General features: G+C 44.5%; 1 protein-coding gene across 15 annotated transcripts in view; it reads left to right on the forward strand.

Moving 5' to 3' along the window:
* Positions 1-26,371, forward strand: part of LOC105071417 (band 4.1-like protein 3) — a 190,102-nt gene that overhangs the window by 140,425 nt on the left and 23,306 nt on the right. For 12 of the 15 annotated variants that reach the window (XM_074352480.1, XM_074352481.1, XM_074352472.1 and 9 more), the window contains 9 exons: positions 3,918-4,022; positions 5,500-5,542; positions 9,333-9,408; positions 11,398-11,616; positions 11,948-12,035; positions 16,531-16,683; positions 20,725-20,822; positions 21,517-21,692; positions 25,183-25,403. In XM_074352480.1, the coding sequence (XP_074208581.1) occupies positions 3,918-4,022; positions 5,500-5,542; positions 9,333-9,408; positions 11,398-11,616; positions 11,948-12,035; positions 16,531-16,683; positions 20,725-20,822; positions 21,517-21,692; positions 25,183-25,403 (1,179 nt within the window). The remainder of the gene's footprint in view (positions 1-3,917; positions 4,023-5,499; positions 5,543-9,332; positions 9,409-11,397; positions 11,617-11,947; positions 12,036-16,530; positions 16,684-20,724; positions 20,823-21,516; positions 21,693-25,182; positions 25,404-26,371) is intronic. The other 3 variants (XM_074352473.1, XM_074352478.1, XM_074352486.1) reach the window with 1 other exon arrangement.

Genomic DNA, 26,371 nt, shown 5'->3' on the forward strand with positions numbered 1-26,371 from the left:
CCCCAAAAAAAAAAGAGTCATTTTATGTCTCCTGATGAAATTACACAGCATCATTTATGGGAAACAGTCAAACAAGAATCTGATCAAGCTTCTAGAATTTACTCTCCATTTACAGGAAATGAAGAAGGCAGGAAAACATGTTAAATTACTCCATGGAGAGTTCAACTGAGGGAACTCTAAAGGCAAATGACCTGGTCTCCTAGACAAATTAATTTCAAGGGGGAAACTAAGCTAAGTGGAGAAGTTTCGGATTAAGAGAGACCCGAGAAATATTTAGGCAACTGCAGTATATTGGCTTATCAAACAAAACGAAAAAGAAAAAAAAAATCTTTGAAACAATTGGGTCAATTAAAGTACTGACTCAGTATCTGGTGATGTTAAGGACTGACTGCTAATTCTGTTTAGATGTAATAAAGGTATTGAGATGACATTTTTTAAAAGAGCAGAGTTACATACTGAGATGCGTAGAGATTAAGTGATTTGCTGTGATGATTCAGAATAACCAGGGGACGGATGAGTTGAGGGAAACTCCAGATGAACCAAGGTTGTGGTCCTCAGAAGGCATTTGTTGGAATACTTACATGTGTGCGTCTAATTGAATCACTGTGCTGTACACCAGAAACTAATGCAATGTTGTAAATCCACCATTGGTTTCTTATAAAACTAAACACATTCTTACTATATGATCTAACCATCATGCTCCTTGGCACCTACCCAAAGAAGTTGAAACAGGAGTTCTGTTATTCCAGGAAAGCAAAATCAATTTTTCTGGGTGTCCAGCTGCTAATAGCGAGTTGGTTACATGAACCGAGAATGCCTTTGAGTCAGAGACGTGACTTAACAACTCACAGAAAACAGCAAATGAGACTAGAAACTGTTCATCTTCTCTGGTTAGGTAAATTATCCACTGATTTAGAATTCCTCTGTCAAAAAGGTGTTTTTTAATATACTGAGTCTTGATTCATTATGGCTGTTTATAAACACACCCAGTGACAGAAAGGTAGCTAGAGTTGGTCACTTACGGAACATCAGATCTTTGGGAACCAAGTATTTAAATTCTCTGTAAGGTCTGGTGATTGTAGGATTTCAGCCATGTTGTAGGTGTGATGACCTACAGAGGCGCACGGTCAGCATGCAGAACTCATTGAGTTGAAAAGTCAGATCATCTGCTAGGAAAAAAAAAATCTCCTGAGTAAGAAGAATCAAGAATTTGAGGGAGTTGGGAGTGATTGCAGAGGGCTGGGAAATAGTGCCTCTGTGTGTCCTGTCCCAACTCCATCCAGGGCCCGTGTGTCTCTCATTGCGTGTGCGGAGGGCGGTGGTCAGTAGTGATGTCGGCCTTGAGCAGAGGGGCCCAGGTGGCCTTTATCTCAGTCTCACCGTGCTCCGTAGAGCCTCCCATCCTCACTCAAGGATGAGCACGTGAAGGCCCAAAGGACGCGAGAGGCCTTTCCGCTGTCATCCAGCGAGCCGGCAGCTGTGGTGATGTTAGCAGGTAGGAATTTCGTCGTTTACATCTAACCAGCAAGAATGGATTCTGGACAACTCGTCTGGGTTCTGAGAGCCAAAACAAACAAACAGAAACAAACCAAAAAAACCCCTTCAGTATGAAGAATGGACCACCATGTAATTGTCTTAAGAACCGTTTCTAGACTTCAGATATGTTTAAAATCATCAGAAAAAGCCTGGTCTACTCAAGAGAGAGCTGTGAGTCATGGACAGAAATCAAATTGTGAGAAGCCAGAAACTGAAGAACTAGTTAGCACAGTGGTCTGTGCTGAGCTCATCCTTCCACCTGTTAGACAAAAGCAAGAACACAGCCGTCAGAAGACAGCTCATTAAAGCCCAAGGCAGCCTGCAGAGCATCAGAATAATTCCTGCACCGGGGCCTGGCTGTGGTCTGCTGGGCCAGAGGACAGAGAAGGCTTTGCAGAGGAAAGCTTACTTATTTGCATTTGTTTTGTTTTGTTTTTACTCATTGAGGAAATACTCGTCCAGACACTGATGTGTATTTGTGTGTGTGTGTTGTGGTCTAGTTAAAGCCATTAGGCAGTGAACAGATCATTAATAACTAAAGAAAGAGCTGGCAGGTTAACACCAAGGATGCTGATTGGCACCACGAGGACCTGCGTGTGCTCCGACAGCAGAGGTGCATCCTGAGGTCTGTGTCATGTGTTCTGCCATTTGTCCTTCACTTGGGCCATAGTAGCTGACATCTGTGGGATGCCTGCTATGTGCCGTCGCTGGACCGAGTTTGAATACTTTATATTAATGCCAACCACTCCAAAGAAGTAGACGGTCTCAAGAGGGAAAGCAGAGAGGTGCGCACAGCTGCGGGGCCCTCGTGAAGATGCAGCCCAGGTTTGTCTGCTAAAGCCACCGTCACAGCCAGTGCACAAGACTGCCTCCCCCGTCTAACGTCTCTGAACCTCTGTGTCCTTACCTCTCAAGTGGAGGTAATACCAATGGAGACATTGGAGGAACCGACCTTTTTTGTGTGAAAACGTTGTAATCTGTGGGGCATCATTCAGAAGTAATATGCAGTTACTTACAAATAAAGCGTTTAAGGCAGCGAGCAGCATTTCATTGTCACGAGGCTTAGTCATACCCATGGAGCACTGGTATGTAGTTTTGCTAACATGCAGTGTGTTTTCATACGTTATTAAACTTTTTTCAATTACACCATTGATACAATCCAGGCTTCATGTTTCTATCATAAATGTATCTTTTTTCCTGAAGAGTTGCGCTTGAGGGGACGAATTAATTTCCAATATAATCACAGTTACACAGAAAGTACCACTTCCGGATCCTCCAGATACTTACTCACTTGGCTGCTCGTTGTTTATCGGTTTTCATATTTCCGGTATTACATTAAATCTTAAAGACAAATATGCTTAATGTATGAGATGTGAAATGCTGGTACTGCACAAACAGAAAATAGTTTAGCTTAATTGTTGCCAGTTAATCCATCTCAGACTCCAAGGCCAAGCTGAAAGGCCTTTGAAGGTTTAAATGAAAATACGACTCTGTGTATCACCATAAATTAAGCCGATGGATTTTTTTTCCCCAGATGACTGCCTTTTTTCTTTCTCCAACTGACTGCTTTATGACCAAAAGTACAACACGTGTATCTCCATCTTAGATTTATAATTTTTAAATTATATTTTAAAATAATTTATTTTTTAATGCACAGCTACATCACTGTACATTAAAAAAATTAATGATATCAGAAATAACTAAAATCTTTCAACTTAATGAACGTTTTTGTTATGTTTAGTGAGAAGGATTTTCTCTAAAAAAATTTTAAAAGAAAGTTGAACACTGTGATAACAAAATTGAAATTTGTGGCAGGGGAAAAAATAATAAATGAATAAAGTTTAATGAGCTTTAGAAACAGAGCCATAACTAGAATTTCTAAGTAAGGTCTGGGATGTAAAGTTTTAAGGGAAGTTCTGTCTGAAGCAAGGAATGGGGCCAGTTCTTCTAGGCTCAGAATCTGACCATGCTGGGGAGTGAGTTTGGATATTTTGAAACACAGCCGTTGTGGGTCCTTTAATGCTCTGAGTGTCAGGATTTTTATCTTTCAGAAGATACTTGAGGCTTCCAAGCACCACATCACTTTCCCAGCTACTTCCGTTTAGAAGCCATCCGCAGGTCGCCTGTGCTCACGCGCTGGCAGGAGTGACTGGGGTTTGCTGTTTGTTTGTAGGAGCTGGTCTTTGTAGGGTTAGGTCCACTGTGTTGAGCCTCGTTTCTGGTTAAAGAGGAGATGCGATGTGGTCGCACCGCTTGCCACTTACTGAACAGTTACAGCAAGCAGTATTTGAAATTTGGCCCATTTTTATTCATGGCCATTGAGAGAACCTTTGTTGTGTGTGTGTACACTCACTGACTTGTGTTTGTTTTGTTTTCCATAGAAACGCTCCAGAGGCCAAGTGCTGTTTGATAAAGTATGTGAACATCTGAATTTGCTAGAAAAAGACTACTTCGGGCTTACATACCGAGATGCTGAGAATCAGAAGGTGAGTGCTTAAAAGCACTGCAGCCTGCGACGGCTGCTCTTCACCGCGAGCGATGAGCTAGGGCTCAGTTGGTAAATCGCTTCCTCCGCCTCCCCTCACACTCTCACGTTCGCTGCTCAGAGGCCCTAAATGCTGCTGTTCCTCACCTTGTTTCTTCATGAGGGAATTGACTGACAGCTTCCTTTCATCTTGAGTATTTTGGAAACAGTAAGTCATGTTTCTGGTTTTCATGCTTGAGTTATTTATGGTTCCAGAAAAGCATTATATATGGTGCTTTCGGGAGGATGATCTGTTTCAGTGGATTTGAGCCAATGAAAATCAAGTATGTTGCGACTTACACAGAAAACATGTTCACCAGATGCCATGTTACTGTTAGGTCCTCTCAGCCTGCTTTCACGTACTTGCCGAATCAAAATATGAGACGGCTCATGTCCTGGTGGTTGTCTGATGTATTCAGTCGGCGTTTAATGTAATACCCTCCAGACTCAGACACCTGAGTAATGCAATCTCTTTCAGAGACTTTACTAATTATCACAATTACCTGAAAAATAAAGAAGAAACTGTTTCCATTGTCTTAAGACTGGAAACGGAGTCACAGAAATGGTGCGCGGGGGTGTTGTTTGTTTTGTTGATGTGCAGTGAGCCATTCTCACATCTCCTGGATTCACCGGGTGGTGTCTGACTTCATTGTGAAACACCGAGTGTTCTGATGAGGAGGATCATAAGTCTCAAACAAGTGTTCGTTTGTTAAGGAAAGTTTTCTAAGTAGGTGCCGAAAAAATCTGTAATCACAGAAGTCACTATATGGGGCTGAATGGCTCGGACATCTGTGGTCAGGTTGCATGTGCAGTCAGCGCTCCATATTCTCAGATTCCACCTCTGTGGACTTAGCCAACAGCAGATGAGAAATACTCCCCCCTCCAAAAAATCCTGGAAAGTTCCAAAAAGCAAAACTTGGTCAATGCCTCGGCAACTATTTACACTGTATTAGGTGTTATATATTAATCCAGAGACCATTTCAAGTATACGGAGGGATTGTGTAGGTTACAGACAAGTACTGCACCATTTTATAAAAGAGACTTGAGCATCTTCAGATTTCAGTGTCCTCCGGGGCCGTGGAACCAGCCCCTGCAGTCACCGAGGGATGACTGTCTTTAGTTTGTTCTCGTAATTTGTTTGAACCTAGGATCCAGCAATTTTCTCCTCTGTGTGCCAGCTTGAATCCCTGGGGGCAGTGGTTGTAGAAGAAAAGAAATTTGTCAGGCCTGACTTGTGCATGCGCACATCTTCTCGTTAGACGGTGCCTGGGCCCTCGCGGGGCTAGTGAAGGGGGCAGCAGATGTGTGGAAGGACCCTGCTTGGAGGCCCTCGGCAACCCCGCCCTCTCAAATAGCTTTAGTCCGTGTGGCTCCCTGATCGGCATTGAGTCATCTTTATTCTTCTCTGATTCATGTTCAAACTCTCGTTTCTTTTTCAGAATTGGTTGGATCCTGCTAAGGAAATTAAAAAACAGATACGGAGTAAGTTCTTTTGGGTTATTCTGTGTGGAAATGTGAAGATTTTCCGAGAGTGGAGCTGTCTGAATTGACAGCCCGTTCCCACATGGCTGGTGTGAACACACTGTTTTGAAAGACAGAGATTAAGATCTCAAATTTTATCTTTGGCAGGTTGGTCCTAACTCAGATACCCAGTATTAATTATCACAACTCAAGGATAAAAATCACATGACATTTGACCTCGTTCCTTGCCTGTACACAGCTGTGAAATCTGGTTTAATCAAGCGATGCTCCAGTTGACAGTCATTTAAAAGTTCCAAACTTAATTATTAATGTCATATTAATTCCAGCTGCCACAGGCAAGCAGTCAAGCTAAAAGTAATAGTCACTGAATAGTTTAGAAATGGAATAACAGGTCAGACTGAAGTTTACTGTCTTGTAACATCTTATTTTCTTGGCCCCTAAAGGCAAAATAAGAAATGCGTATTTCTTGAGGGGAGGGTGTAGTAGCTCAAGTGGCAGCGCAGCTTGGCGTACACAGGGTCCTGGGCTCAATCCCCAGTACCTCCTCCAAATATGAATAAATAGAATAAATAGAATAAATCTAATCTCCCCTCCAGAAGTAAAGAAATATGTATTTCCTAATGGACAAACTAAATACATGAATGGCCCACAAAACTGAAACATGAGTAACTAGTAAGTAATACAAAAGGTGCTAAGTCTTTTTTTTTTTTGTAACATTTTTTATTGATTTATAATCATTTTACAATGTTGTGTCAAATTCCAGTGTTCAGCACAATTTTTCAGTTATTCATGGACATATACACACTCATTGTCACATTTTTTTCTCTGTGAGTTATCATAACATTTTGTGTATATTTCCCTGTGCTATACAGTTTTTTTAACATTTTTTATTGATTTATAATCATTTTACACAAAAGGTGCTAAGTCTTACTAATAATTAAATGCAAATTAAAATCAGACATTTTTTTCATCTACTCAGATTAGCAAAAATTTGTAAAAGTTAGTAATACCCTGCATTGACAATTTTGTGCACAATTGGTAGAAACATAACCCTTTTAGTCACTTTGTGTGTTTATTAAAATGAAAAATGTGTTTATTTCTGACTGTTAATTTTTACTTGTAGAAATGTAACTATGTATGTGCAAGAGGGAAATTGTGCGTATGTGTACATGTGCTCACGATGACACCATTTGCAGTAACAGTAAACTGGAAGCAACTCAAATATCCGTTTATAAAGAAATGATTACATCAATCATGAAATAGCTGTACCTTGAAATTCTAGGTAGCTATTAAATAGGGTGAGTGGAATAAGCATGTCTCGGCTCCCATTAGTCAGATGTTAGTGAGAGAAATAAATCGTTTTTGTTTGAAAACAGTTATGCATATATAGATACGTGGAAATTTGGGAAGAAAATAGATGACCTATAGTAATTTATGCTCTAATTGTAGTATATTAAGAAATTTTAAGATTTGGCAGGCATAAAAGACCAAAGGTAGAATTTTTTTCATGAGAATGAATTCTCGGGCGGAAGGGTATAGCTCAGTGGTAGAGCACATGCTTAGCATGCACGAGGTCCTGGGCTCAGTCCCGAGTACCTCCTCTAAAAATAAATAAATAGACCCAATTATCTCCCCACCCAAATATATATATATAAATAAAAAATAAAAATAAATAAATAAAAGAATGAATTCTCTTCAGGTTGACAATTTTCTGTTTATTATAAATGTGTCACTTAAAATCCGACATCGGCATTGCGGAACGGCATTGTGCACAGGCAGGCTGCTTCATTTCTTGTCTCTAAGCAGGGCCGTCATCTGAGCAGACACGGGCTGGCAGGCCTCTTTTTGGCATCACCACATCCTCCCGGTGGTTGGTTTTCAGCAAACTCTTCATGGGGCTACGTATTTCAGCTTTAATCTGACTCTCATTCATTTCAAGTTTTATGCCTCATTTAACTGGATTTTTTTTTTTCTTGACTATGGTGTAGATTGCATTTTCCTTAAACTTTCCCTGCAAAATCATGTCCTGCAAAACCTTCTGATTGTTTGGGTTATAACCTGAGGAAAGTGGATTCCTTAGGATCCGTGATTTTTCTAAGCGTGGCCCCCCAAGCCCCACTCTATTAGAACCTCAGGGGAAGCCACGAATTCCTGGGCCATGTTGCAGATCTTTGGGGTACGGCCTCTGGGTGGAGCCTCGGAGTTGGCATTTTTAACCGGCACCTCAGACGCTGCCTGAGGCCCACTGTCGTTTGAAACTCACTTTCCTGTAATGAGGATTTTTGCACTGAAATATCTTTCTTCTACTTTCATTACGTCTTAGTCTCCAACTTAGAGTATTTACCCGAATTTATGATAAGGTGGTTTAATTACGTTGCTGAACTGTTCATTGGATTCACTTTGAAGTGGATAAAAATTATAAAGGGCAATAAATCCACTTCCCATAACTAATCCATTAGTTTTAATTCCACTTGCTTGGGGGGAAGCCAGCTCTCATTATGAACCTCACCGTCGGCCAGCAATTCTGTTTTAGCAGGAAGTAGCTCGGAGTCAAGAGGAAAATAAAAACAAATCGGACTATTTTTAGAATAACAAAAGGACTCTTTGGAGACCAGTGAGGAAAACAATCACTAGAAATATATTTGATGGGCAAATATTTTATGCCTTACAATTCTTAGAGCCCAGGTTTCAGAAATATTCTCTGAGTGGTTTAGAAATAGCATTAAGCCTCCAGTAATGCCTGGTCCTACAACATGTCCTTTAGAAGGACTGCGGCTGCTGTCCCTGCCAGACGAGGTAGTTTATATATATATATATATATATATATATATATATATATATATATAAACGGATCACTGTGTAACACAGGGAAATACATGCCAGATCTTGTGGTAGCTCATGGTGAAAAAGAATGTGAAAATGAATACATGTGTACTCATGTATGGCTGAAAAAGTGTGCTCTACACCAGAAATTGACACATTGTAAACTGACTATAACTCAATTAAAAAAAAAAACGAATCACTATGCTGTACACCAGAAATTAACATTGTAAACTGACTATATTTTAATTAAAAAAAAGTTTCCCCAAGTAAGAACTTTCCGAAGCCCATAGAGCAGCTCATTTCTTAATATGACAGCAAACCTTTCCCATAAAATAAAAATATCTTGAACAGTCCCTTGACATGCCTTATTATGGGATTTGACCTGTAATAACAAAGCCAGCAGGACAGAGGCAGTGGGATCACGTCTGTGGTGTCGGCATGTGCGCGTCCCAGAACTTCAGAGCAGTGGATTCTGATGATCTCCAGACTCGTGTGATTGAGGATTGTCCGTATCATTCACTTCTTTCCATCTTCCCAAGGCTTTCCTCCGTCCCTGGGAAAGGGAGGAAGCCCAGTCAATTTCCTTGCTAGTGAGGAGGATTTGACTGCAGAAAAGCGGAGAAACTAGATCAACTTTCACACCTACCTGTGGGTCTCATTGAAGGGAGACGTCCTTTTCTGTTGATGATGAAAAGTGCTGCATAGCACAGGGAACTGTATTCAGTACCTTGTAGTAACCTTAATGGAAAAGAATATATACCTATGTGTGTATGTAACTGAGTCAATGGGCTGCACACCAGAGACCAACACAACATTGTGAATCGACTACACTTCAATTAATAAAAAAAATTTTTAAAGGTCGCCTGCGTTTGTGTCAGAAGCTAGGGCAGTTCCAGCTGTCGGTTAGTAAAGTAAGTGTAAAGGGAACGTCCAAGTATTTATTCTAACTTTCCTCTCCTCTCTGTAGGTGGTGCTTGGCACTTTTCATTCAGTGTGAAGTTTTACCCGCCAGACCCCGCCCAGCTCTCTGAAGATATCACCAGGTATTTGACAGTTGGCCCTGAACAAGGCAGGCATATCGGGGGGTCGTGCTTCTCTTAAATTCTCCCGAGAAGAGCGTGCTTACCGCTGGGAACCTTACCATCAGTCACCCAGGCTGAGGTGGCAAACAAGAGGCAACTGGGTAAGAGCAAGCATCTGAAGGGAAGATTTGCCAGATCATGTGTGTTCGCAGTTGACTCGGTGGTGAGCTGACACTTCCCTCTGCCTGACCCTGGTGGGAAACTGAGCATCAGCAGAACTGAGGGGTGTTGTCCACCCACCACCGCCAGGCTGGCTGGGATTCAGCCTTAAGGGCTACAGCCATTCTTAGTGCTCCTGCTTTAAAACTTACAGTGAAAACGTGTCTTCGGATGCTTATGCCCTTTATATAACCAATCTGATAGGTGATAGCTGTTTTAAAAAAGCACACATGCATGCACGCACACACACTCATACACATGAGCACGTACTCGTTGAATAGTTTACCTTCCATGACCTATGTATGCAAGCAAAATGGTTAACTCATTTTGGGGGAAAAAGACAACAGGAAAGGAACCTTGCGTTCTGGCGTGATGACCAAGCATCAGGGCTGTCCTGGGTTCGCTGCGTGTCCTCCTGGGCCTCTTCCAGTGCTTCCTCCTTGGGAAGCCCTGGTTTTCTCACTGGGTTTGGGAGCGAGTTGACAGCCAGTCAGAGCGACCTTGTGCAGTGTGGCCTGACGTCCTTCATTGGCAGGCTTTTCAAGAGAGAGAAATAACTCAAAAAGCTTCAATTCAATCACTTGCTGTGATTAAAAATAGTTTCAGCAGACATGTTAGGAGAAGGGTGAAAGCTAGTTTTTTTCCTTTACATTTGCATTAAATATAAATGCAATTTGTAACTTCTCATTCAAAGATACTTCTTAGTCACGTTGAGGAACAATTTAATAGTGGCTAATTCACCGTAGAGAGCCTGTCAGTGCCTGGGTTCGGAATCCAGCGCCTTTCGATTAGTGTCATGTTTGTAGAGCCTGTGAAGTGTGTAGAAGTTTTTGTATCTGGATGCTTGTATTATCAGCTTAAAATTACGAGGCCCCATATTTAGAAGGGGCTTTAAGACTTTATTCTCTGCTTCAACAGATGAACAGTTCACTTCTTATATGAAAGGTCCCAAGTGTATGTTATTGTTATACTTAGATCCTGGGCCATGCAGAGTATTACTAAGACGCATCAGTGTTCACACCTACCTTGGAGACTTCTGAGTTAGTATTACATCTGTAACCCTTAGAAGCAGAATAAGAGAGAAGATAAAAGTCAGCTGTTAATGGCGATATTTGTGTGATATTGGCAAAATTATAGGGAAAATGTTTTATATTCCCCCAATTTAAAACTGTTTACTTACAGCAATGAGGTACTCAGATTTTAAGGCAGTCATTCTCCAAAGTTAGTCTTCAGATCCTTTCAAGTCTAGGAAGTTATCTAAATAAAGCAATGAGAACTTGAACAGGAGAAAGTTCATTATTATAAAGAGACCAGGTCACCCGGAATGCAGGAAGGCAAGCAGCGTTCACGGCGGTGCAGCCGGTGCGTTACCTGAAACACGCCTTGGTCCCGCGGCAGGACGTGCATCTGGACATCCGAAGGAGACTTCCTTTAGGCTAGTTGGGGCCTAAGAATTATATTTAAGAGCACCATTTTTATATTATGATTCCCTCCACCAGAGATTTTGTTTGACTTTAAATAATGTCTTAATGTTAGAGGAATATGTGTTTAGGTTTCTTTTACTCTGTGCTTGGTCAGTAAAACTACTGTGAACATTAACTCACCTCTAGATATTATACTTTGTAGTCCCGTGTCTTCCCCGTGAATCTAGATCCAAAGATAGATGCCGGGAAAGGTGTCCCAGGGGTTGCCCCGCGGGGAGGCGGAGCTTGCGGCACCCTTGGTGCCGGGCAGGCGCCTTCTCACGCGTCCTGACCCCGCTTCCCGCTCCGTGCTCTTGGCGCCCGGAAGGTACTACCTCTGCTTGCAGCTGCGGGACGACATCGTGTCCGGAAGGCTGCCCTGCTCCTTCGTCACCCTCGCCCTGCTGGGCTCCTACACGGTGCAGTCAGAGCTGGGCGACTACGACCCGGAGGAGTGCGGGAGCGACTACATCAGCGAGTTCCACTTCGCGCCGAACCACACGAAGGAGCTGGAGGACAAAGTGATCGAGCTGCACAAGAGCCACAGGTCAGAGCCGGAGCCCCGCTGAAGCTGTGCCCGGCGGGGTAGCGGCCCCCGCCCCGCCTGCCTTTCCCGGGACTGACGTCTGTGCATTAGGGACAGACTGCAGCTCCGGGTGGTTACGCTCTCGCTCAGGGCGTCCCTTTGTGATGTTGCCTTTAAAAGCCGTTTTTCCTGTTACTCTCCAGCCCCCCACCCCTGCATCCCCCTCAAAGCGCAAATCCTTGGGGTCTCTGAGCAAACTTGCTTATTAGCAGGAGAGCTAAGCGGGAAACTTTACAGCCCCTCCAGGTCCAAGAAAAGCATCAGTGTCTTACCTTTTATTTTTTCTCATCAGAGGGATGACGCCGGCAGAGGCAGAGATGCATTTTCTGGAAAACGCCAAAAAACTCTCCATGTATGGGGTGGATTTACATCATGCCAAGGTATGCTGTGCTTAAACTCCTGACTTCTCTGTCTCATTTTGTTTGAGTGTCCAAGACCCAGTTGTCACAAATGTTACGTGCCAAGTACTGTTGGTGCCTCTGCTCTGGACACCCACCGGGCACTCGGGAAACGCAAGTTAAATTTAAAAAACTCTCTCTCCGAAGTTTAGGCACCATGACACATAATCAGTTCTTTGAAATAAGATTGCTATTCTGAAGTTCAGTTGAAATCAACCAGCCAGGCTAAGATGGCTTGGTGGATGGGTGACTCGTTGAGGCTGTGTCTTGGCTTCAGAGTCTCAGGGAGAGAGCGGTTGGACCCGGACTATAGGAGTGGTAAGGCGGTGAGAATGCAGGATCACATCGGCAGCCTTTACTCCGTGTCCTGCTTCCAGAATCTCTGTTTTTCCACCTTGGGAGAGTGAGCGTGTGGACCGTTAAGCTGTCCTTTGAACAGCTTGACTACAAGCACTGTGGACATGCAGGCAAGCTTCCCTGAAAACATTTATCACTAAACAGAAGGAATTTGTTAGGGTCTTAGGGGTGGGTTCTGTACTTCAGGAGGGTTGGAAAGATCAGTGATTTGAAGCTCGGGGCACATTCTTCTGATCAGGGCAGACAGGGCGCCGTCGTTCTTGTGTGGGAAGGTGCCTTTACTTCGGAGGGACACAGTGGTCACAATCGCATGGTCGGGACCCCGGGGAACATGCAGTTAACAGGCTCCCAGGCCAGCGAGTGTCTTCCACGGTCAGGCTTGGGGCCAGGAAATGAAGGGGGCTTCAGCCGGCTCTGTCCAGGCAAACATCTCAGCCTCCATGGGGACCCTGGGCGGGGGGAGGGCGGCTGTCCGTGATCTGCAGGGTCTGTTGATGCTGCAGGTGGAGCCGCTGCCCGGTTGGCTTTGGGGAAGCTGACTGACCCACCATGAGTTTGGTCAAGAGAATGGCGAGGGTCAAATGAACTTAGGTCTGACTGGTTATGGAACACAGGTCTGTTGGGTCATTTTGTGCATCACGAGAGATGAGACCCAGCCGGAGCTTCCCCCGGGAACGCGCGAGTGTGTGAAGCCCGAGCCCCTGGACGTCTGTGTGCGATTCCAGCAGCAGGTGTAGCTCTGTTTACTTGCTGGTTAATTATTCTACATTTTCACTGCCTTTGCACTCAGATAAAATGCTTTACGGTGGATGCCAGCTGTAAGGTGGGTGAGGATCTAAAAAGCGAATAAGGACACGCACTCCGACTGTTTTCCTCTTAGAGTTTTTCCCCACGTGGCTAGAAGATAAGGAAACGAGAAGGAAGTGACGGAAGCCTGGAAATTTGAGTGAATCCAAAGCTGTTTGTCGTTACATGACACACAGTGACTCACTCACTGCTCTGGGAAAAATAAATAAATGAAATACTAGGGCCTCCATTGAGGAGAACAGGAACTCGGGGAACTCGGGACGGATCCGCGTTCCTGTAGGTAAAAACGAAATCATGTAACGTGGCTGCAGCCGCCAAGTTAAAATGGAGGGCTGCTTTTTCATCCCATAATGTGATCTGAAATTCTGCCAATTAAAAAAGAAAGGGAATTAAGGAGGTGCCAGTGCGGCCTGGTACAGGATTTCATCCGACTACTGAGTGTAACGGGCGATTTGGTTCTGGACTCCATTTACTCACGGAGCCGCCCTCAGTCATAGCAAGAAGGACATTTTACTGAATTAAATCAGAGCGAATTTCCAGTTATAAGTGAGACGCTTGTCTCGCCTGATGGTGTGGAAGGCGCCGAGCTTTAGGACCTATCTGGAAATTCTGAATGGTGATCTTGGACTCCACGGGCTCTGTAGAAAGATGAACACCCGTCTTAGATGAAGGTCCCTTGTGGAAACCCTATCCCTCACGCTTTGTTTTTCATCCATAGGAAGCCTGTCTCTGCGTGTTTGTCATTTAATGTCACTCTGAATAGGCTCTGCCAGAGCCACTTCTTTCATGTGAGATTCTGAAGTGTAGATACAAATCCATACCGGAGGCTGTCCCACGGACCAGGAGACGAGGCAGGCGGCAGAGCTGGAACTGTGGTGTTAAGTTAAGCGAGTCAGACGCTCGTTTATTTTGACTACGCCAGGCTGAGATTTTCCAGGGCTCCTTCAGAGATCCCTGCTGAAGGGCGCGTGAACTGTGTGTGTTGATAGGAAACCATGTGTCACCAAGGAGGACTGTGGCTCTGGCTGGCTGTACAAAAGACCTAGCAGGCTGCCTCGTTGCTGCGGGCTGCAGGAGAGCCTTGGTATCCACAGTGTCCTTTTCCTGTCTGCTGTGCCAAACACGCATCCAGTTTTAAACCTCACTTATTCCTGCCATCTTCCTCCTCCATTTGCCTTTTCTTCCGACAAACACATAATGGCTTAACACTGCCGGGCAGGCCCTGTGCTGACCGTGTGGTTCCCAAGATGAGCAGAGCCCGCTCTCCACCAGCGGGAGCTGCAGGACAAGGGAGGGGAGTGGGGGTTCACTTCGGCACTTGGCTTGGCATGCGCCAGCGGTAACACTGATGCCAAGACAGAGGAGTGTGCGTTGGAGGCCCCGAAGGAGCCTCCCTGGTCTTTCCCGTGGAGGGATTCCATTCTCTTGTGATGCAAAGACACTAATGAGTGATTTTAAAATAGATAATAGTGGGGCGGGCAGAGCTCAGTGGTGGGACGAGTGCTTAGCTTGCACGAGGTCCTGGGTTCATCCCCGGTCCCTCCATTAAAAAGAAATGAGCTAGAATAGATTACATAATACTGACAAAAAAATTATTGAAGACAGATAATAGTGGGAAAGGTTGCAAATGTCCTTTTCCTCCCTTGGCCAGAGGCGCGTCTCCCGCACTGCTGTCCTCTCTTCATCACAAAGAAAGCGAATCAAGGAGGAGTCACTCCAGCAGCCCCCCTCCTGCAGGCGGTTCTGCCCGTGGCCTGGGGGCTCACCTGTGCAGTCCTGAGAGCAAGGGGGCTGGACCTGAGGGTCCATCCTGCCAGCTCCGTCCAACATCAGGTTAAAGTCTTTCAGGTTAAAGCCCTTGAGAAATGGTGGGCAGTTCCTGGTCTTTGCCATCTCCTCAAACTTAATTACCTTGTAATATCCTGCCATCAAGTACTTCCACTCTGTAATTTCATGTCTGATGGGGTGATGCGTTTCCAAGGAAGAATGTTTCATTTTAAGTCAATTAGATTGTATTTGTAACCTTACATTTCCCAGAGATGGACCAAGATGTCTGTTTTCGATCCTGGAAACGTTCATCCCATGCTTTGCACTGACAGGGTTTGGGAAGTGAATTCGCCCGGCACGAATGAGTCAGTATCCCCTGTTTGAATTCTTCCCTGCTCCCCTCCCACCTCTGCTGATGCAACAGAGACTCAGGGAGGGGACAGCCCTGCCGCTGAATGTGGCAGAGACCTCAGCTTCGCCCCCACGTGCCCCTGCTTCCAACAACCAGTGAGAGGTGGAGTAGGGACCGCACCTCACATGGCCCTGCCTCCTGTCCTTGGTTTTCACTCCACTCAGCCGCCCCAGAGGTTCACTTTACCCTGATTACCCCCGATCACAACACTCAGGGCCATAGACTGCTTGTGGCGTGTCTCGTGAGCTTTGTAGAACATCTCTGAAGACGTCTGGGACCTCTAATCACTCACCCCTAAGAAATGAGCGACAGATGAAATGTGCAGGTAGCAAAAGCAGGTTGCAGACATAGCAGGACCCGTTTTGTTTTGTTTAGAAAGTATGCGCATTTATAGACTGCATCTGTGTTTGTGTACATGAGCCCCATTACTAAGGGTACGTGCCACTGGGCAGTGTGTGTGTCTTGGGACCTGTTGAGGAGTACACTCATATTTCAAAAAGACTATTTGATACTCAAATTTTACTCTGACAATAATGGGATATTAAAAAAAATAAAGGCTATTTTTAAAGGAACAAGTCCCAAAACACTCAGTAGGAGAGGACGAGGCTTCTCTGTATGTGTACATGTTGGTTCAAAGTCCTGCCTCTGGAACCAGGCCGTTTGTGCTCACCTGGGACACGTCGCCTTCAGTTTTCTTGTCTGTACAATGGGGATAATTAACAGCGGCCATCTCAAAATAATCATGGGGATGGTGAATAATATATGTGAAGTGGCCAGAGCCACGCCCGGCCCTCAGGGAGGAGAGCCCAGGCTCCCAGCCGGAACTGGCACTGACCTGCTGCGCCCGGCGGGCCTTCTCCGTGCGCAGTGTTTCCCTGGTGGGTCCAGGACACCTGGCCAAGCGGAGCTCACGCTAGCAAGTCTCTGTAGTGACATGTGTCTTCATCAAAAGGCTGTTACTTAGCGGTGCTGTTTGAAAAAATGGCTGCATCACTTTTCATGTTTAAATCAGAGCTGCAGGGGGTCAGTTATTGGTTCTAACACAGAGGCTTGACCAGTGCACCCGGCCGGCCGTCCAGCCATAGATGGCATAGGGGAGATTCTCACCCGTAGTTTGTTACTGCTGTTTTCCAGGATTCCGAAGGAGTCGAAATCATGTTAGGAGTTTGTGCGAGCGGTTTGCTGATTTATCGCGACCGGCTGCGCATCAACAGGTTCGCCTGGCCGAAGGTTCTGAAAATCTCGTACAAGCGGAACAACTTCTACATTAAGATCCGGCCAGGAGAGGTAAATAGACCCCGATGTGCATGTACATGGGGAGGAAAGTTACCTGAGAGCAAAGAAGAATCTAAGTCACCTGCTCCCAAGTCGCGACCCTGGCAGGATGTAAGGAGTCACATCCAAGTGCCTAAGGGAATCTCTTGTGGGTTTGTCCAGTAAACGGTAATAAAACGTTCTCCTCTGTTTCATTGTTTTGTTCTAATTCTCCCCCACTGCATACATTAATTGAAAGGTTTTCCTTTTGACATACTTTAATGTAAAATCAAGATTCATGAGTAATGTTTTGTATTTTTCAAGTGGTGGCATCAAAGACACTCCTAGTTGTTAAACCTCTTTGTGAGTAAAGAACAGACTCCTTCCTGTCTGTCCTGTTTCTCTGTCTCCACGTCCCCTCTCTGTCCTCCAAATCTGGTAGCACCCTAAAGGGAGTAGCTTAGACACAATGAGCATCAAGGTACAAGGAAGATTAGAACGAGTGATGCCAGGTGTAAATTATGCAAGTGTTCCACAGCCTGAACTATTTCTCTCCCTTTTTTTTTTTTCAATCAGAGAGACTAATGAAAGGATCAAAATTGTTAACTAATCCTTGCTCCTTAGGCAGAAGCATCCATGATCAACTTTTCTTCTATAGTGGTGTGACATAGTCCATAGTGAATATCTGCTCTTGTCTACATAATAGATAATTAATGAATACGTGCAGTTTCTAATTAGTTAATATAAGGGAGGCTGCCAAAGCTCTAAGATTATAGCTCATTGATGTTTCTGAACATCCCTGGTGCAATATAGAATTCTCTCCTGTCTTCAAAATCAGCCTCTCCACTGGTGGGAAATGCTAGTTTAAAAAAATCAGACTGTATGGGATGTGATGCATAGCATGGTGACTACAGTTAATAATACTGTATTGTACGTTTGAAGTTGCTAAGAGAGTAGATCTTAAAAGTTCCCCTCATAGAAAAAGAATTCTGAACTGCATGTGGTAATGGATATTAACTAGCCTTATCATGGTGGTCATTTCACAAAATAAAAAAGTGTCAAATCATGCTGTACATCTGAACTAATATAATGTTACATGTCAGTTACATCTCAATACAAGAAAGTTTTAAAAGTTAGACTATAAAGTAATGTAAATATAAAATCAAACTTGTCTTTGAAGACCGAAATGATCTGCCAGCTTTTCATGTAAATACCTGAAATTCATTTTTTATATTTCCTAAAGATTGCCTGTTACACTTATAAACAATTTATATTCGACTTTTTTTAACAGTTTTTATTGACTTATAATCATTTTTATATTCGATTTATTAAACATGTGTTAAGTGAGCATCTGTTTATTGCCAGGCACTGTTGGGCTTTGAAAATAAGAGGATAATTACGACCTCGTTCCTGTCCTATAGGGACTTTCTGTTCAGCACAGAAACAGACCCGCACACGTGGAATTGCATCAGGATTCAGATGTGATAATATTGCGTAGACGTGGGATGAGCATCGTGTTGGGAGAGGTCGAAGGGAGCGTCGGACCAGGGCGTTGGCAGAGCGTAGGGAGCCATGGGAGCTTTGTAACTGGGCTGTGACATGCCAGGTGGATATTTTGGAATGCAATGCAGCAACTTGGTAGTGTGACGTGGTAAGATCTAAACTAGGGCAGAGGCTGTGGGAATAGGCTGGAAGGAGCAAATGGAGAGAGAGGTTTCAGAGCAGAAGCAGTAGGTCCTGGAGACAGGGAGGGGGAGGGTAAAAAAGGCAGGAAAAGAGTGTAGGAGAATCAGAGGTTTGGGGTCTGCATGAGAGAAGTCGATGGCAATGGTGTTATTAGGTAAGAAATCGGGGAGAATCTCAGGAAAAAAAGCATTGAAATTCCTGTGGGGACAGATTTCTGGGGGTGATTCTTGCGTAGTAAGAAGCATAGGACTTGAACAGAGTCCTCCACGTTTTATGCAAAGCTTTGGGCAGGGAGTAAATTACTAAAGAACAAGGGAAGTTAGAGGAGGGGAAAAAGACCCTAAAACAAAACCTCTTTCTGAGGGAGGGGAGGGCAGGAAAGGAGCATCGGCAGCTCAGGAAAACCAGCCGGAGAGGGAAAGGGACACAGTCGTGGACGACAAGGGAGGAGATTCGGGGACGAGGTTACCCAGCGGCGCCCGACGTCACAGAGGAGGCGCTGGGGGTGAGAACTAAGTGCATTGAGCTTGACGGTCAGGCCCCGTTGTGACATTGGTTCAGGAAGGAGTCAGGGCCCCTGGCAGGTTGCGGTGAGGGGAGGAGGGGGTGGCGGAGGCTTCCCTTCCTGACGCCGGGCAGGGACGTGCATGTCGGGAGCCCGGGTCGGCAGAAGCAACCTCAGAGAACGTTGTCCTTCCACCCCTCCTTTTTTTTTTTTTTTACAACCGTATGTACAGCCTGAGAAGAATGAGTGAGAATGATTATTAATGGCACAAAGGCTCTGAAGAGGTTGGAAGAAATGAGTACAAAGCAGAGAGAGAGAGAAACATTCAGGAAGGGCTGGGCGGGCTCGCATCCTTGTGCGTCTGAGGAGGAGGGCAGCGAGAGACTCTTCCCCGCTTCTTGCAGCAGGAAGTCAGCTTCTTAGACCCCCCCCACCCCCCGAGCGTAGCGTGTGGTGCACGTGAGATGCAGGGTGGATACGGGCGGGATGCTTTGAGTCCGAGTCCACGGTCCCCTGGCTTGTCGATTGCCCGGGTCCCTTGGGCGGTGGTGAGTTTCACGACCACGGCTGCATAGGAGCATCAGAGGGACAGTAACAGGGGAAGACAACTGCATTGAGAGCACCGGGATGTATCTCCCTGTCTCCCCTGCCCAGCCCCCCTCAACACATTAGAAGTAGAGTCGAGCATGGTTAGAGCGCACCTGCCTTGCATAGAACCCCTCCCCTTGGGTGTTTGCCACATAAAGTGCTTTTGCTGTTGATCACAGCAGTGGTCCGGAGGTTTTGTGCTCTTTTGGAAAGCCTTTACTGTTTAGGGTGATTGCCCTCTGGTGGCCTGATGTATCCTGTCTTCAGAAAACAAAACGTTATCGAGTGTCTGCCATAATCATGTTAAAATATATTACTGAGAAAGTCAGATATGTCACCTTGAAAAGTCGGGTGGCTGATGGAGTATCATGGAAACTATAGATGCTGAAAAATAGGAAAATGTGTTTTCTCGGCTTCTGATCTTACACAGCCAGCCCTCTGTATCCCAGGGCTCTGCATCTGTGGGGGAAAAAAAATTCCAGAAAGTTCCAAAAAGCAAAACTTGAATTTGCTGCATGCAGACAACTATTTCCATAGCATTTCCATTGTTTTTTACTATTTCCATAGCATTTACATTGCATCAGATAGTATAAATAATCTAGAGATGATTTAAAGTATGCAAGAGGATTACATGAGTGATTACACATGTACTATGCAATTGTGCATGAGGAGCTTGAGCATCCATGGATTTTGGTATCCATGGGGGTCTTGGAACCAATCCCACTTGGATACTGAGGGCCAACTGTATACTGTATTGACAGCTGTTAGCATTTAACATGTTAATGCACAAATGAAATCAGCAGTATCTGATACCAAGTCATCAGATACGTAGGATATATGCACATTTCCAGACGAGATGCAGAGAAAATGTCATCCTGAGAACACTGTGAACCACACACATTTTATTCGTGTCTGTCCATTCCAGGTGAAGTCAGGATTTCGTTGAGAAACCATGAAAATTAGGCTCAAAAACTAGATCAGGACAAATTGGTCTCTGGAAGGAACACAAGCGTCCTTCTTTTTTTGCATTTAATTTTTGTAAGATTCATCCTTGTACATGGAACGTTTACTGCATGCATAATGTGGTGATCTGTACCTGCAGTACTGTAAGGCGATAGGAGATTCTTTTTCTTAATGGATGAATGTTTGTAGTATGAAATCTGCATGGAGCAGTTGATTTCAGGAGTAAAGAAAAAAACCTGTGGGTGGTATTTTGATTTTGTCTGTTATTTGCTTGTATGTTATTTACGATTCCAAACTTCACTCTGCCCTTCCGTGTGTCTTTTTAAATTTAGTTTGAACAATTTGAAAGCACCATTGGGTTTAAGCTGCCAAACCATCGAGCTGCCAAGCGTTTATGGAAAGTATGTGTAGAACACCATACATTCTTCAGGTGGGTAGAGACCAGTTTGGTTTTTCCCTAAGGAGGAAAGAGAACAATTGGCATCACTTACAGTGCAGAAGATTGTTGGGAAGAAGAATGTGGAAACAGTAGCCTTTCTATTCCTTCAGCTTTGTTGCCACCAGATTTCTTGATAAATCCTAAAAGAGCTTATAACTAAATTTGAAAGATTTTCCTTAACTTGTCTTATACTTACCTGCCTCATCTCCCCTTTACTATCTTTAGTGGCTTTTCATTATTTTCATAGGCGGTCCACTTCAGATGTCCAGTCTATTTCTTCTATTTCAGTAATTTCTCAATGCCCTGAACTCCTTTGCTCAAAATGGTCCTAAAGCCATCAGATCTGTGTCTGCAGAATCACAGATCATCACTGTTCTTCACCAACATGACCTACTTAATTGCTCTCTGGGTTTGCAGAACCATAGACTCTCCCACTGCACGGGATGTTAAAGTGTGTCTAGTCCCACTCAGCCGCCATTTTCCTTGTAGCCTCTGTGACAACACCACTTGAAATACACTGTATGAACTGATTTTTTTCTTATAAGACAAGATTCATTGCATGGCATGTTGGGTGTGGAACCTTTAGTACGCAGAGCACGTTACCTTTCAGAACAGAGTAGAAAGTTAGCATTCTTAGTATTTGGCTTAACAAACTTCCCGATGTTTTTTTCTTTAATATCTCTAGACTGTTGTTACCAGAAGCACCGCCAAAGAAATTCCTTACCTTGGGTTCCAAGTTTCGTTATAGTGGAAGAACACAAGCCCAAACCAGACGGGCCAGTGCGTTGATAGACCGCCCTGCCCCTTACTTTGAACGCTCATCCAGCAAACGTTACACCATGTCGCGCAGCTTGGATGGAGGTAGGTACCTCTTCCTGCTCCTTCATTATCCCTAGCGGCTGCCCAGGAGGAGGAAGCCATCATGAGCCTTTGATGAGCAGAGGTCCTCCGGGACAGTGTGAAATGCAAAGCACTTGTTGGTCTCTGGCTGAATGGCAAATTATAACCCCTCCAGCCTCGGAAAAACAAAAGTGCCTTTGTTAGTCTAATGTCTGTTGGTGGTGGATTTATATAAAATTACAGGCTGGTACTTAGGGATTGAGGAGCATAGCTTTCCTAAGCTGGCATCCTGAATTTGGAAAAAGATGCTCTCATTCTAAATATCATAACCACATATTTATAAGTCAGTTGGTTCCCTCGGCTGCAGATCTTTAATGATTATCAGGTCTGTTTTAGACGCTTTGTTTCAGAAAGAAAACTGAGTTAAATTTGTCTCTTATTTCTAAAATATGTTTATGAGTAAAATGTGACTTTCCATCAGCCAGTGGATAATAGCTGATAAAAAGGATTACGTTCAGGTAACAGAGCAAAGGCTGTATGTGAAATCCCCCTGGTTAATGCTAATTACTGCGGCAGACAGACGGGGGAGCGCACCTGTGAAATGGTCTCTGCCGCTAAGTCAAATGTGTGAGGGGACCAGGGAGAGAGTCACTTAATCACTTCAATGATATTTTCAGGGAAGGACATGGTAGTGAGTTTTTAGCAGGTGTTTGTTCCGTGTGACGGATTTCTCCCGCCGTCCGTAGTTGCGTGCGGGTGTACTTTCTGCTACAAGACGCGGCCGTGGGGCAGTCGGAGCTGCTGTATCCTTGGGCGTGGAGCCCACAATACAGAGGGCCGACTGTGTTGTTATACCATACACCCCGTTTTCTGTGGGAGACTCAAGCATCCGTGGACTCTGGTTATCTGCAGGGATCCCAGGACTGTCCTCACAGGTACCGAGGGACCACCGTAGTACTTAACATAGCAACAGAGCCATGGCCAGGGCTCTGTCCTCCGATTCAGAGCCCCTGGAGATCAGATGTCGTGTAGGAGGCCTGCCCTGTGCACACACAAAGGAAAGTTTCTAGCATGTATGTACGATTTTTTTAATTGAAGTACAGTCAGTTACAGTGTGTCAGTTTCTGGTGTACAGCAGAGTGTCCCAGCCACACATACACATGTATATATTCATTTTCATATTTTTTTCATTAAAGGTTATTACAAAATATTAAACAGAGTCCTATGTTGTACAGAAGAAACTTTTTTTCAATCTATTTATATATACAGTGGCTAACATTGGCAAATCTCAAAGTCTAATTTTAATAGTAAGCAAAAACATACAAAGTCACAGAGCCTGGGACCACCTTCCTCCTGACCTTTTTTGCCCCGCCCACTCCCCACTCACCATAGGGTCTCAGTTCTTCCTTCCCTTTTGCCAGACCCCCGTGTGGCTGCTGGGGTGACATGCTCCCCAAATCCCATGATTAAAAAGACCATATTGTCCTAATGGAATACTTTATAAACAATTTCTAGAGGACGTCAAAATTGTGTTATTAGCGCGATATTATCATTACACATTATGTCAGTGAAGCGGAAGGAAGGCTCACCAGGCATGGATAAATTCAGACCCAGGTCCAGGCGCCTTGCCTGTGCCGCCGTGTGCAAATGAGTTAGTCTGCAGGTCTCAGCTTCAGTAGTTTGTCATCTGTAAGATGGGGCCAAGGCCGCCCCGACAGGTGCGAAGGGTGAGTAAGGTGTAGACGAGGTGATGATAATGATGTCAGTATGTTGTACAGTTGTACAGTTACATGGGTGATTATCCTGAAGGCTTTTGCGAGCTGCCCTGGGAGGCCAATTACCGTTCTCTCTATCTGCTCGAGAGTCTCCTGTTTTCATAATATCTAACTTGGAGCCAAACTTTTGGGTAAAGTGTTTTATTAGGACTACTTCAAGTTGAATTAAGATACTGAAAATTCCACGTTAACATTGGTACTTTCTTCCGGCATCTTCCCCCTTAACGAATTTCTGTGGCCGAGTTGTGTGTTCTGTCGGGCAGGGTTGCAGGCACTTGTGTAGAATCACACCTCGTTCCCCCAAACACCACCCACTTGTTTAGCGATGAGAACCCAAGGGGACATATCTGTTGTGAATGTCGTTTTCCTCGTGACCTGTTGTGTGATACAGTGATGGCTGAGAAGACAGAAGACTATTGAGAAATAAATGTACTAATATCATGCTGTCTCTCTCTCCCTGCCCAAAAGTGATGTTAGTATGTTTTGTCTCTCATTCTTTGGGGTCCTGCCGATTCTCGAATGTTTTCTGTGCTGCTGCACTGGGGGCCATGGCTGCATGTTGGAATAGAAACTGCTTTTTGCAAGATTGCATCTCCTGTAGAGCGGCCTAATGGGCCCACTAGGAAACTGTGTCTCATACGAGCTTCTTCATCAGCAGAAAGAGATTAAAAAAATGTCTTAGTGAAGGTATTTTAGTAAAATGATTTACTATTAAAACAATTTCAGAATTTTTTCCTTACATTTACGTTTTAAACTTCCTAACATGTGAAAGATTTAGAAAGATTGTATTTTGCCTGTGATTAGCTACTCTGTATTTGAGAAGCAGCTTTTCTAAATTATTTCAGTAAATGTTGTGGTACCTAAAACCTAAAATAACGACCACCGAGTTTCAAAAATTTAACTGAATGAAGCATCTCTTTCACTAAGACATTTTAGCCGGGACGAAGGCTGTGCCATGTATCTCTTACGTTTGCATGCTCTGCATTTGCATGAATTTCATTAGCAACCTTTGTCTGGTTTTCCCAGAATACTAGAGGTGAATGAAAGGATGCATAAAGCAGTCATCTCTTTCAAGTGCGGTGACAATTAAATCGTCTCTGCACTTTAGCTGAACGGAGTTCGGCCGTCTGAATTCTATAATCTCTGCCAAGAGGGTTACTGTTCATTATTACTTATGTAACTTTTATATTGTAGGAGTGGTAGACTCTTCAACCGCTAATAATAATAGTGGTAGCAGTAGTAATAATAATAATAAAAAAAAAAACATTCCAGTGCTCATTAATGAATGGCCCTTCCAAAGGTGTGTTCAAAGCCAAGTGCACTGGAGCAGTTGTCTGTCTACTGAAAGCACTGCTAGTTGTGGAATTTGCCCCTAAGTGTCTGGTGCCAGGGGCCCCCCGTTACTCTGTGGGGTAACAGGCTCCACGGCAGCTCGGCCTCCCATCTGTCCGCTCCCACCCACCCTCACACACATCCTCACCCGAGGGCCCGAGAGTGGATGGCAGGTGACCTCAGGAGATGAGCTTGGAATCCTGCTGAAACACTGTTAGGGCTGGCGCAGAAGGACGAGCCTGGCATTGCTTAGATCAGGGACCTGCGGTGCTGACCTCCCTGTTGAAGAGAAACCCGGGGTCTTGCAGGGGCATTTTTTTCTGTAACAGGACGATCGGCAGTGCTCTTCTGTCTTCTGACTTAACTCTTCCGGACTTTATTTCTTCAATTGTATTCGCTTTTAGCGTCGGTGAATGAAAACCATGAAATATACATGAAGGATTCTGTGTCCGCTGCAGAGGTTGGTACTGGCCAGTACGCCACAACAAAGGGCATCTCTCAGACCAACTTGATCACCACTGTGACTCCGGAGAAGAAGGCGGAGGAGGAGCGGGACGAGGAGGAGGACAGACGGAAAAAGGCCGAGGAAGCCACGCCTGCCGCTGCTGTACGGCACGAGGGCAAGGTACATCCCCGGCCGCCTTCCGCAGACCAGAGGGCTCCCGAGTGGCGCTGAGGCTGGAGACCAGGCATGCGTGCGTGAGGGTCAGGCCGATTCCTAGTGCAGCCTTAGTCACGTACATATTGTCAGTCTGTAAATTATTATTTCCTGTGCCAACATTTTTCCTCCGAAAGACCCTTTTTTAACTTTCTGGAAATGTTTATTGAACACCTTGGGTGCTACGTAAGACTTTCAACAGCTGTCCTGTCTGTATAGCTTAAAATACGTCTGGTGGCGTGTTACACTCTCGTGTTTGGGCTCACGTTTCAGAACTGCACTGAAGCTCTTTTCCTTGTTTCTGGCCCCATTCTCCTACCCACGGACTGTCCGTCTGTCTAGGTATCCAGCAGTTGCATTGCTGCTCTTCTGACTGCAAGTAACTGAGTGTTTATACATCCTTCTCTCTCTTAGGCTTATGACTATAACCTGATTATCAAGGTAGCGAGTGGACATGTTTTGGAAAAGGGATATTAAGGCAGAACATTTCAGGGGAAGACAGAGTGAACTTGGCAGCAATTTCTCCAAGGTGTTTTATCTATTAAATTTGGTCACTTCATTTCATCCAAAATTCAGTTAATTTTTAAACATTATGTTTATTTCTGGAGATCCATCACTGTAAAGCAACGTTTCAGAAAAATGAAAGTCAGAAAAACATGTAGACAACCTGCTTCTGGTGTGGGGTTTTGTATGTGGCGGAACAGCTCCGCTAAAAGTCAGACACCACGTGGGGAGGTTTATACATAATAATAATGGAAAAACAAGAGTGGGTCTTGGAGTGGACAGAGTACAGAGTGAAAGGAAACAGCCAAATAAAAATGCTGTGTAACTTTAGAGGTTATGCTAAAGCTAAGGTAAATTTCAGAAGTGCTCGTTCACATGTGGGCTTTTCAGATATAGAAGATGGGACAGAGAATTACCCAGGGTTCTCTAGA

Source organism: Camelus bactrianus, chromosome 24 (genome assembly GCF_048773025.1).
Source record: "Camelus bactrianus isolate YW-2024 breed Bactrian camel chromosome 24, ASM4877302v1, whole genome shotgun sequence".
In the NCBI taxonomy this organism is placed as follows: Eukaryota; Metazoa; Chordata; class Mammalia; order Artiodactyla; family Camelidae; genus Camelus; species Camelus bactrianus.